This window comes from Salvia miltiorrhiza, chromosome 8 (assembly GCF_028751815.1).
Source record: "Salvia miltiorrhiza cultivar Shanhuang (shh) chromosome 8, IMPLAD_Smil_shh, whole genome shotgun sequence".
Taxonomy (NCBI): Eukaryota; Viridiplantae; Streptophyta; class Magnoliopsida; order Lamiales; family Lamiaceae; genus Salvia; species Salvia miltiorrhiza.
The window spans coordinates 25,657,690-25,670,553 of record NC_080394.1 but is presented as its reverse complement, the minus strand read 5'-3'; the positions used below and the strand labels follow the sequence as shown (position 1 = coordinate 25,670,553).

At 32.2% G+C, this 12,864-nt stretch overlaps 1 protein-coding gene across 1 annotated transcript; it reads left to right on the top strand.

Moving 5' to 3' along the window:
* Positions 1-8,238: 8,238 nt before the first annotated feature.
* Positions 8,239-10,459, top strand: LOC130997268 (probable calcium-binding protein CML13). The gene is made up of 2 exons (XM_057922534.1): positions 8,239-8,829; positions 10,115-10,459. Exon 1 carries the CDS (start codon positions 8,387-8,389, stop codon positions 8,822-8,824), a length of 438 nt encoding a protein of 145 aa, XP_057778517.1. The 5' UTR covers positions 8,239-8,386; the 3' UTR covers positions 8,825-8,829; positions 10,115-10,459.
* The last annotated feature ends 2,405 nt before the right edge of the window (positions 10,460-12,864 follow it).

Sequence of the window (12,864 nt, the reverse complement as noted above, 5' to 3'; positions counted from 1 at the left end):
TCTTTAGTAAACTTGTACTTGGTTTATGAATAATTTCACTTGGATATCAAATTCATTTATATGACTCGACTATTCCATTTATCGCATCCCTCTCAGTTTTAGTGCTCATTTGGTTCAAGTAGAGGAATTGAAAGAAAATGGAATTAAATAAAGGAGTGGAATAGTAAAAATAACCATTACTTTTATTGAGTGTTTGGTTTAACAATGAAAATGAATCATTAGTAGGGATTCCCTTTCTTTTGTTTCCCCTCTATTTTGAGGGGTAACAAATTGGGTGATTGGGTTACCCTCAAATAAGGGTAATGATTATCTCATTACCCAAACCAAACTACAAATAATAGATTCAATTACTTGATTCCCTTTCCAACCTCTAAAAACACCCAATCAAACGTGGGCTTACTCTACAACTCATGAATTTGACTTTTATATGTGCCAAAAGTCCTATTTCTTTTTTATTCATTATTTTTTTAGCGATAAATTAATAATATTTCACCGAGACCTATTTTACATAAGAAATGTAGTTTGGAAAGTATATTGATAGATAAACGCACAAATGGACTCAAAAATCAAATCAAAATTATTTAAACACAAAATCTTGGGTACACCTGGGTGTACTGTACAATCGGGTTGACCCGTACCCAAAATAGTATTATTTATGTGGGTTGGGTTAGGATATGGAATCAAATCAGAGTGCGGGTCAAAGTTTAAGTGAATGTGTAATCCGATTGTACGGTACACCCAAGTGTACCCAAGACCACCTCTAATTTAAAATGCTTTAAGTTTAAGTTCATTTCACTCTCTCATCAAGTAGGGTTGCCAACTAGTCGAGTTGGACTTAAATATTAATAGGCTCAAGTTAGACTGGTTGAAATATTTGGGTGTTCGAGCTTGACTTGAATTTTTGTCTTATTAATCGAATTCGGCCCATCACCCACTTATCAAGCTCGACTCGTGTGATTCTCGATAATATTGATTCGAGTTTGAGTTCGAATTTGACTTGTCAAATATTCGTTTAAATGATGTAACAACTCAAACTCGTCAAAAACTCATGAAAAACTTGAAAAATGTCCAAAACGTGCTCTTAATCTTAATTAATATGTTACTCGAATTTGAGCTCTACTCGTTTAAAGTTTGTGCAATAGTTCGATTGAAGGTTCACGAACAAACAAATCCAAACATGGTTGCGAACTCAATGAACCGAATACCGTCAAGCTCGAACTCAAAATCAGATTCGAACTCAGATCATTTACTTTCAAATCGAGCTCTGAATAATTTTTTTTCGAAATAAATCTCAAATAGCTTACGAGTGTTCTATTCATTTACAGCCTCATATAGTGTATCATCAAGCATTATAGTGTAGGTGCTCAAAAAGAAAAGAAAAAAAGTGTCATAGTGTACAGTTTAGTGAGCCCAACGTGATTAAAGGAACACGCTGTCTGGCCCATTTTGTCTAGGCCCATCATATCCCGAAGTTGGAATTACAGCACGTGATTTTTACTCCACTTCACCCACATGTGATCAACTTCTAGATTCGAATTCCTTCGGATACGATAACATTCTATTCCTTTTCTTTCTACGAGCACTAATGTTGCGCACGTGCTTCGGCAACATTTTTTTCTTTTAGTTCTATGTTTTTTTATGTAGAAATTAGCAAATTAGTTTAGAATTTTAAATGTAGTTAAACATTTATATGTATGTTAGAAATTAACAAAAAATATTTCTTGAATTTTTGCCGAAAAAGAATAAGAGGGCAGTTGACGACTAAGCTTATTTTAAAGAGCTTATAAGCTCTTAGAGCTTATAAAATGTTTCAAAAGCTTATAAAATACAATTTGTTAAGAACTTAGGAGGTGATTGGTATGGTGGAAATGGGCCGGTCCTGAGGTTGGGCGGGCATGGGCGACGGCCCAGGGCCCCAAAAATTTGAGGGCCCAAAATTTTTAATATATCCTAGTATTAATTATAGATCTTATGTATACTAACAAAATGATTTTGGGCCCAACATAATTTATTGTCAAATTTATATCTATACTATATTAAAAAGAGAGTTTTCAATTTGAAATCAATTTCAAATTAATTTCAAAATTAAGTGACAATTTTGTAGTTATAATAAAATTGAAGGTTTATGTTTAAACTATATATATTTCTTTTTATGTTCATTTTTTATTTTCTTTAACTTCTTATTTGTTGTTACATTTCTTTCCAAAATTGTGAAATTCAATTAATTATAAAATATTTAATATGCATATCAAATTAAAGATCATGATAAGAGCTTTAATATGATACTATATTTTATGAAAATATTTGATTTAAAATGTAAAATTTATGCATGTTTAAATATTAAAATGTTATAAATTTCTCTCTCATCTCTCATCTTTTTAAATAAATATATTTTTAATTCTTTTAAATTAGGAGTATTTTATTTTTAATTTTTTTAACTTATTTTTTGTTTTTGTTTTTAATATCAAATTTTATAATTGTGAATTTTTTTTATTTTTTTAAGATTCAATTCAAATATATTCAATTAAATTTAATTTTTTATTATATTTATAAGTATAATAATTAAATTAGTAGTATTAATTTTATACAAATAGTAAAAACAAAAAATATTTTCAGTGCATTGCATGAGATGCAAATGCTAGTTGCATTTAAAAGTTAAAGTTCAATTTAAAATGCAAATGCTAGTTGCACCTCGCCGCCGGTAATATATTTAAGTATATAAATTAATTAATATTAACAATACCGGCGGCAGCGCTGTCGGTGATCACCGGAGGCATCCTTGCCACTGGTATTTCCGCCGCTATTTTGAAAAACACGGTCGTCCCCTCCATCGTCGGTGGGCCGCCGGTAATTTTGGTCGCAAATTATACATTTTTTTGTAGTGGTAGTATGATATTATATTAGGGTCCCATTTTTTAATTTCGCCCAGGGCCTCAGTTTTGTCAGGACCGGCCCTGGGTGGAATGGAGGTGGGAATGGAATGGTGATTCCTACCTCCATTCCATTCCTATGCTTGATATAGTTTTATTTTAGAAATCACCATTCTTAAGGGAATCACCATTCCTTTACATATAGGTTTTGACAAAATTACTCTTATATATTTTGCACCCTCATCCCCAACCCCACCCCAGCCCCCTCTCCCCCCCCCAAAAAAAATATATATTTTTTTATTTTTTTTTATTTTTCTCGCCACCCCACCCCCCCACCCCCAATTTTTTTTTATTTTTTTATTTTTCTCACCACCACCACACCCCACCCACCCCTCCCTCCCCTCCAATTTTTTTCTCCCCACCCCACCTGCCACCCCCCCACCCCCCCCCCCTCCACCCCCAACATTTCATTTTTTTTTTTCTCGCCACCCCTCCCAACCCACCCAAAAAAAATTTAACCTTTTTTTAGTTTTTCTCGCCACACCCCACCCCCAAAAATTTTATTTTATTTTTTTAAAATTTTTCTCCCCCCACCCCCACCCCCAATTTTTTATTTATTTATTTTACTCGCCACCCCCACCCCACCCATCCTTCATGATGCAGAAATGCGACAAAGATACATGCCCCATTGGTATTGCAACTCAAGAAGATCCAATTCTTAGGAAATTTGGTATAAAATCATAATAAATTTCTAAATTTTAGTTTTTCCCACAATCTTTCATTCTTGTTTCAAAATTCATGATAAATCATTTTTTTTGGAATTTCCCACGATGACATATTTCGATAAAAAATTTAAATAACGTGGCAATACAATGTAATTACATGAAAATTATGTGACATGACAATCGAATTGCCCCCTGCGTTTTAACGGTGATTGATCCCATTAGAGCAGCGCTTGGGGCGGCCTTTAAAACGTGGAGGCATTTTGCTTTAGTTTTGAAACGTTGAGGTAGGTAAACAACGTCAACCCTGACGTTAGGGTGTTAAAGGTGACAGGGGTGTCAACGTTGAGGGGGAAAGTGGTACTTAACCCTTAAATATGCCACATCATTCAAGTTCGGTGCCACGTCATTTAAAAAATTCGCCGAAAAATCACACTATGGAAAATTTCAAAAAAAGTGATTTATTATGTATTTTGAAACAAGAATGAAAGTTTGTGGGAAAAACCAAAATTTGAAAATTTATTAATGTTCTAAACCAAATTTACCCTAAAAAAATTGGGAGGTACGGGGGGAGGGGGAGGGGGAGGGGGGTTAGTGGGAGGTGGGTGGGGGTGGCGAGATTTTTTTTAGGAAATAAAAAAATAAATTGAGGGGGGGAGGGGAGGGGAGGTGTGGGGGTGGTGAGTAAAATAAACAAAAATTTGGGGGACGGGGGTTGGGGGTGGGTGGGGGTGACGAGAAAAATTAAAAAAAAAAAGATAGGGGGTTGGGTGGGGGGTGGGGTTGTGGGTGGCAAGAAAAATTTAATTTTTTTTTCGGGTGCATGTTTCTGTGTAGTAGTAATATGCATGAAAAATAAGTCAGTTTTTTTTTAAAAAAAATTGATTAATATTCTTTTTTTTTTTCTTTTCGATTTTACCCCAGTGCATATTTTGGATTGTCCCTACAAATATAACACAAAATAGAGGTGGAAGAGGGATGCAAAATAATGCCAATTTGATAAATTATGATGTAAATGTTAATTTAGCAAAACAAAATAATTCCATTCCATTCCTAAAATTTATTTTTAGATACCAATCATAGAAATGGAATCAAACAAGGAATTACAATTCCATTCCTTTTGTATTCCTTGTGCATACCAAACAAAGGAATCACCAAGGTTTGTCATTCCTTTCCTCCCTTCATTCCATTCCTACCTCCATTCCATTCCACCCTCATTCCATTCTATCATACCAATCACCTCTTTATAAGTTGTCAAAGTATTTGGATAATTGAGTTAATTAATAAGCTAGATACATAATTTTTAGTTAGGGAGAGAAATTTTAGTTAGAGGGCGAAAATAAAAAATAGATGAAATTAGAATGATATATGATGAAAAAAAAAATCATAGTTGAGTTATTTATGTAAAATGAGTGTTGCTTATAAGATAATGAGAAAATAAGTTGGATAGAGGAACTTATTTTTTGGAGAGCTTTAAGCTATTAGAATTTATTTTTGCAACTTATAAGCTTTGTAGGAGTCTATTTTACCAAATACTTTGAAGGAGCTTATAAGTTATTTTAAAGAGCTTGTAAGCTCAACCCTCTAAGCGTCACTGTGGTTTTTAATCTTTTCTCCGGCGAAAGAGAAGCTGTATCTTTTGGTACAAAACAGTATGAGAGAGAGAATAGGGTGTCTGTATCAATTTGGTTAGTTGAACAGTTTCTGCATCAGATTTTGATAAAAGTTTTATGGAATAGCTTAAGATGTACTTAAAGTGTATGGGAAAAATAATTTGAATAATAAAAAATATTTTTGGCATGGGAATAGCTAATTTTAAGTGGGAAAACTCATGCTTGATTATTTTGTTTATAGATATCTATATATAGAGAGAATGTACAGAACTATTATATGTAGGGTTACATCATTTGTTAACATTATTATTTGCAATAAAATACACTAACTTTAAATTATTACTAATATAGTATTAGTTTTGTAAATGGCTTTAAAAACATGACATGTATGATGAATCTCATAAATCTTCCATTTTCTGCATTTTTGGCCAATTTTGGATAACGTCCAACTTAAAACCAATGTGGCACCAAAACGGCAACTAGAACTTTACAAGTGGACTATGGAGTATTGAAGTGTTAACTGTGTTATTATAGGTTATACAACATTGTTCTAGATAGAGAACTACTATTACATCTTAAGAACTTTAATTTGTGTTAATATATTATTTACTTAATGTAATTTGAAAAAGTGTACATATCTTAATTTTATATACACAAACTTTGTTATATATATTGTTCATCTTATACATGGGCAGAGCTAAGGGGTGTGGGCGTGGTCATTGGATCCTTGGAATTTTCAAAAAAGGTAGGGTATTTTTGTAATTTTATAAATATATAATAAAAATAAAAAATATTATCTTCATTGTTGAGTTTTTTTATACTGTGATTAACATGTAAATTTTAGAACTGAATCGACGTTTTGATGAAGTGAATACATAATTAAATAATTTATGCATGTCATGCTTAAATTCTAGATATTCAGTTTTGAATTTAATATTGTAACTTAATTCGCCTTGAAAAGTTTTACCAGTCTTAATTTTTCGAAATTACTCTGCATGCGAATTTGAAATCAGTTTAAAAGGTACTTTTTATAATTTAAATGGCATTATAATTGTGTTAATGATTATTATTTATTTTTAATTTAATTTAATTTTTTTATTATTTAATAATTAATTCTATTAAAGAAAATTTGAACCCCTAAATCAAAAGAAGACCCTGCCGCTAATCTTATAGATCCAATATGTCAAGTGCACCCTTTGACGGTCACTTTCTACTTCCTTAGGTTCCAATACTAGAGAACATTTCATTCCATGTAAATAATTCACATAGTCACGTAATGGAAAGAAATCAACTTACAGTATCATAATGAGGAAATTTGAAATTTGTCATAAAAACGTCATTTTCTTTTCGCCGTTCACAAATCGACTTAATAAAAATGATTGCGCGTATTGTGAACGGAGAAACAGTCTCACTTTAAAAATAGTGTTAATAATGCTTAATCAAATGTATGTGAGTGGAAAAAAAGGTACACTATATAGTAGAATAGATAATAAGTTGATATATTGAGGATAATATATATGTTGTGAGATAATGTTTATAAATAAAAATAAACAATTTTTTGTGAGTGTACAAGCTGATAAAAATTAATTATTTTTCAGATACATTTTTTAACTCAATTAATTATAAGTGAGTGTACAATTTTTTGTGAGTATATAAAAGAAAAAGAAGTTTCACATATTCGTTAATTAAGACTTGCACCTAGTTTTGGGCTAGCTTGGGTCTATAGATTTTAGGCCGATGAAATTTTGGGCCGAATCAAGGCCGCCGAAGATGATTAAAAGCTCAATAGTATGGGCAAAATATTTGCACTAGAAATAATATTTTCAAGTTTTATTGGGTTTCATTATTTACGTAGTTTTAGGTAAAAGGTCGACGGACTTTGGTTGGGCCTGCTCGATCCAACCTGATATTTTGGCACCTCTCAGCCAAGTGCCATTAACTAATTCCATAATAATAATAAATCCTACATAAACGTCCTAAGAATAATAAGTCGAAAGCATTAAAAAAAGACACTCAATTATAACCAAACTTCACAATTCCTAAAAGCTTGACGAGATAATATGACATCCATTTTTTTTTAAGTCAAAAAATATATTAAAAAGTGAGTACAACAACCAAGGATTAACAAAAAGATCGCCCGGATATAAACATTGTCTTTGTCGAGACGAGATCCAGTGTCCCACAATTTTATGTGTGTCACTGTGTCCCATGTTTATAAATATTATTTTAAACATATTATTTATAAAAATAAAATTTATTATAATACTATGAGCTATATTTAATTTTTATTTTAAAAAATTAAAATTTTTAAAAAATATATACCATCACTTTGAATTTATCAACCTATTATTAGATAATAAAAGTGAAATTAAATGACAAAAAATAATTATATACCCTAGATTGATGGAATAAACCCTAGTTAATAATCACAATATTAAATTAAAACATACAAAGTTGAAACTGAAGAAAAATATATAAGAAAATGAATAAAATTTAAACATGGGACACAGTGGCACACATAAAATGTGGTACACTAAATCTCATTCCGTCTTTGTCGCCTAATTGGTTTCGACTATCTCGTGCATTAAAATTGTACAATATATAGATGAGAAGACAAGCGCTCGGATTCCTATTACTCGGACCCGGTCCACCCATCCACTATGTATAACAAAAAAACTACTTTTTTCCCCTTCTTTCTGCCTTCTCTAAAATTCGCCTTTTATTTCTCATTTTCAGATCTAAAGTAAAAGTTATACATAATATTTCTTTTATGTATGTTAAATATAATTAGTAAGCTAGATCTTCTACACAAAATATATGGTCCATCTCATCTGTACCAAAAATAATTTGAATATAATGAGAAGAAAAAAAATTATCATCCTTTTCCACTTTTTCTGAGAACTTTTATCACACTAATACTCTATGATAAGATTATCATTAACTGAAAGGCTACTCGATTTTCTTTTTATCTTAAAAAAATATTTACCTTATGGAACATTTGAAAAAAATGGTATCTATATATATATTCTCACTTTTACCATTTCCATTCTTACAGTTACCCAGTTTCCGCAATCATCGACAACATAATAAGATTTCTCTCTCGAGAATAGAAACAATTGAGAGGCGCAAGAATTGAATCAGACAAAAGCCAACCGAAAAAGAGAGCAAAAGATCACGAAAAATGGGGCTGACCGATGACCAGATAGCGTCGATGAAGGAAGCGTTCAATTTGTTCGATGCCGACAGCGATGGCAAAATCGCGGCTTCCGAGCTCGGAATCCTGATGCGTTCCCTCGGCGGCAACCCCACGCAGTCGCAGCTGAAATCCATAATCACCGAGGAGAAGCTCACCGCGCCCTTCGATTTCCAGAGGTTTCTCGACCTCATGCAGAAGCACTTGAAGCCGGAGCCATTTGACAAACAGCTTCGCGACGCTTTCCAGGTCCTCGACAAGGAGGGGACCGGCTTCATCGTCGTGAAGGAGCTCAGGCACATCCTCACCAGCATTGGCGAGAAATTGGAGCCCGCCGAGTTCGACGAGTGGATTCGAGAGGTCGATGTCGGATCCGATGGCAAGATCCGCTACGAGGATTTCATTGCGCGCATGGTCGCAAAATGAGAAAGGTGAAATTTGAGGAATTGTTGAGGTTTTGCATTGTGAATTTGAATTGTTGTCACTCGTTGATCTTCATGATATGATATCTCTGCTCATTTTGCTGCTTGTCTGTTTATACGTGATGATTAAGGGGAGCTGTGTCCTGTTGTGATAAATTTGATTTGTTTTATTTCATTGCCATTTACCTAGTATCTCAATTATACTCCGATATGGGTTAAAATAAATGAGAAAAGCCTAACATGCGATGATCTCATGTGAATATTCTTTTCCTTTCGCCATATCAATGGAATTCGAGAACATATTGTTTTACAAACAGAGCATGCTAACATTTTCGTCTAGCCTTAACAATTGGGGGATTATCTTTGTGGCTCTGTGGGAATCCACTTGCTTCTCACTCATAGTCTGTACCTTCACGGCTTCACCTCTTTAGAAATTAGCGAGAGAATTAGACTACTTTTCCCTTTGCCTCTTTAGTTGTGGTACGATGTCAAACATGATATATATCCATGCATCATCTTATTGGAATTATGATTGTTCTTCCACATATTATATTACGAAATTAGGAAATGTACTTTTTATGGTCTAGAAATCCATCTGTGGAAGTAGCTTCTAGCCTCAATTTTACCAGCTCAACAGATTCCAGAAGTGGCACATGTAAATTGGATATATATTAATGTCACCTGTTATATCTCCATACTCTTCAATTATTGTGGATGCACGACTTGAGATTGGCATGTGTGATGTTGCATATATATATATATATATATATCCTAGTCTTAGGGGTTTCAGTTTGGGATATTGGGAAACTCTCATCATGTATATTAGCTTGGAAAATCAAAATTTGGTTGACAAAATTTTGAACAGTATGTTGTCAGTGGACACAATATAGTACCTCCGATCTGATATTTGGTTGAGTGAGTCATGTTTGGTATGTAATTTGTATTAAGTTGCATATTGTGCCTCGACATTGTAGTTGTCTAGGTCTAACTAATGCGATGATTAGATAGAGGCTGCTCAGGAGAAACATGTTCTCTACTAATATCTTTCTTAATGAAAAAGAAAGTACATGAGCCATGTTTGTCTCTTCTTTTTGGTTTCACTCCCAGTAGAAAAACTGCTAATAGTTATATAGAATTTTTCTGTAATATAATAATTGAGCAATCTATCTCGCAATAGTTGTTTCCTTTTCTGGGAGCACTCATATGCTTGATTCAATTTTAGATGCTTATTGGTTTAGACAGCTTAAGAATTGTTTGATTGTGTGATTAAGCTGATGCACACCTATTGTTGCAGGTGAGCGAGGGCAGTGGGTTCGAATTTTTAATCAGTTGAAGTTGGACCTTCGTTTTCTTCTCTTAGAGTAGTCCTATATTTTTTCATGCTCATGTGCTTTTCTCAATCCATGAAGATGCCAGTCTTTATTCCTTGTGGCCTTAGAAACCTTAGGCCTCTGTTTAATTTCATTAGTTATAAATTTGAGATGGTCCTTGTTTAGCATGATTTAGATGTCTCTGTCTGCTACATACAGTTGCTCACGTTGTTGAACCTGTATGTATAGGTATCAAGTTTCATTTATTTGTTGACTCAACACCTATGAGAACGGGAATGCCTATTTCTTGATTTTTCCTTTTTTTAGCATACAGTTGTTGTGTTGTTGAGTTGGGAGATATGATTTCTTGTAGTTGACAATTGATTTATTGTATCGTGTTGCCCAATAGAAGTTATATCATATCCCAAATGGACCAGCCTAACCAGGCATAAAGGTCAATGCCACTTATAATTTCTTTAACGAGAATTCTATATAAAGTTCATCTTTTTCTATACCAATGACAACTTATTGTGCTAACTACTTTTGGGCCTCCCACTACACAACTCAAAAACAAAATAAAAATAAGGAAATAATATAACCAGTTTCTATTTATTAAGACAAGAGTACAAATTTGTCAATCTTGTTTTTGCTGACAGTTTGTTGTTATGAACACTGATAAATGTAATATTTTTAGTGTAATAAATAATTTTTGTGAAGAAAATCTTGGTTTAATAAAGGAAATAAATGATCAAGTCATTACAAATAGGGGAAGATATGAAAATAAATTAATAAGGAAATAAGAGAATTCATAAACTCCTACTTAGCAGCACTCAACCCTAGATAACAGGGATAACAACAACGAATTAAAACATGTTTTTCTTTCATGGAGGAAAAAACGTATTTGATGGAATTAAAACAACAAGTAAATGCAGAAAGCTACAGCCAGGCTAGCAACTCCTCCACGTGGCCTTCATCTTTGACAATAACAGCTACTTCTCCCTCTTCAATAAAGATCACTATCTTTCTTTTCACAAACTCTAATCCTCTTGGTCCATTCCTCAAAATCAACTCGTTCCTCCTCAGCAACTAGGGTTGTGCATACGGTCCAAACCAAACCGAATCGATGAAATCGAAAACTGATGAGGTTAAAAATTTTGAACGACCCAGACTGACTTCTATGTTAAAACCGAACCAAAACTGACCGAAACCGACCCTTGGTTTTGGTCCAAACCGATCAAAACGGGACAACCTATTTTTTTTTTTCATTTTTAAACTTGTTTTAACCTATTTAACAACAATAATATAATATACTACTAATCAATACATTAAAATTCATAAAAACATTCATCATATCATATTTATTGCAACAATTATTAATTTTTAAATAATATTTTTATAATTTAATAGAATAATTTAGTGTAATTATATTATTTTTATTCATTTTTTTAAAAATAGGTTTACACATTAGAATATTTAAATATCTATTTTATATATTCATAGTTTTCGTTTCATATTGTCTGATTTCTTATTTATTGCAATATTTCTTAATTTTAAATTATATTTTTATATTTTAACAGAATAAATTAGTGTAATTATATAATATATTTTTCATTTAAAAAAAAAAAGGTTTACACCATATGTGCGCTCGCATCTATAGTGTTATTTGGTTCAGTCCTGAAAATGTGTTAAATTTTTTAGAACACTTAACTATCTATTCATTGTTTTCCTTTCTTCTTGCCTGATTTCATATTTATTGCAATAATTATTAATTTTTAAATAATATTTTTATATTTTAATAGAATAATTTAGTGTAATTATATTATTTTTATTCATTTTTTAAAAAATAGGTTTGCACATTAGAATATTTAAATATCTATTTTATATATTCATAGTTTTCGTTTCATCTTGTCTGATTTCTTTCTTAGTTTTTAAATTATATTTTTATATTTTAACAGAATAAATTAGTGTAATTATATTTTTTTCCTATTTTTACAAAAAATAGGCTTATACCATAGATGCGCTAGCTCGCACCAATAGTGTTATTTCGGTCAGCCCGGAAAGGTGTTAAATTTTTTAGAACACTTAACTACCTACGTAATGCATATTCATTGTTTTCGTTTCTTCTTGCCTAATTTCATATTTATTGCAACAATGATTAATTTTTAAATAATATTTTTATATTTTAATAGAATAATTTAGTGTAATTATATTATTTTTATTCTTTTAAAAAAAAAGGTTTGCACATTATGCTTTAAGCTTGTTGACCTTAGGGTTGATGTGGAATGAGTGAGTCTAAGCACGAGTCAGCTTGATGTCCTTCAGTCAGTCAATTTTTAGATGAACAGATGCTTCCATCAATTTTGTATTGTGAGTAACAAAGTCTTTATGCTGATGGCTTGGCACGAACTATGATCAGCTAGTCGTTTTCGTTGATCCTTTAGGCTGGGATTTTCTCGATAGCCTGGAACTCCTTCAGCTGAATCTTCTATTGAGATCTTGTTTCAATTTGACCTTCAGCTGAAGTTTAGCGGCCTTCGACTTCTTCAGTAAACTACATTAGCTTAGAATATTTGATTATTCTTGAGCTATGTTTTGGTCATCAATATAGTTCCATCCTTAGGTTTTGGCATTAATCAAAACTTAGAATTTTCCCAACACTTGCATATTGTAGGTCACTTATACACATGATATAAATGAGATGATTAATCTATTCAGTTTCGATTTAATAAAAATG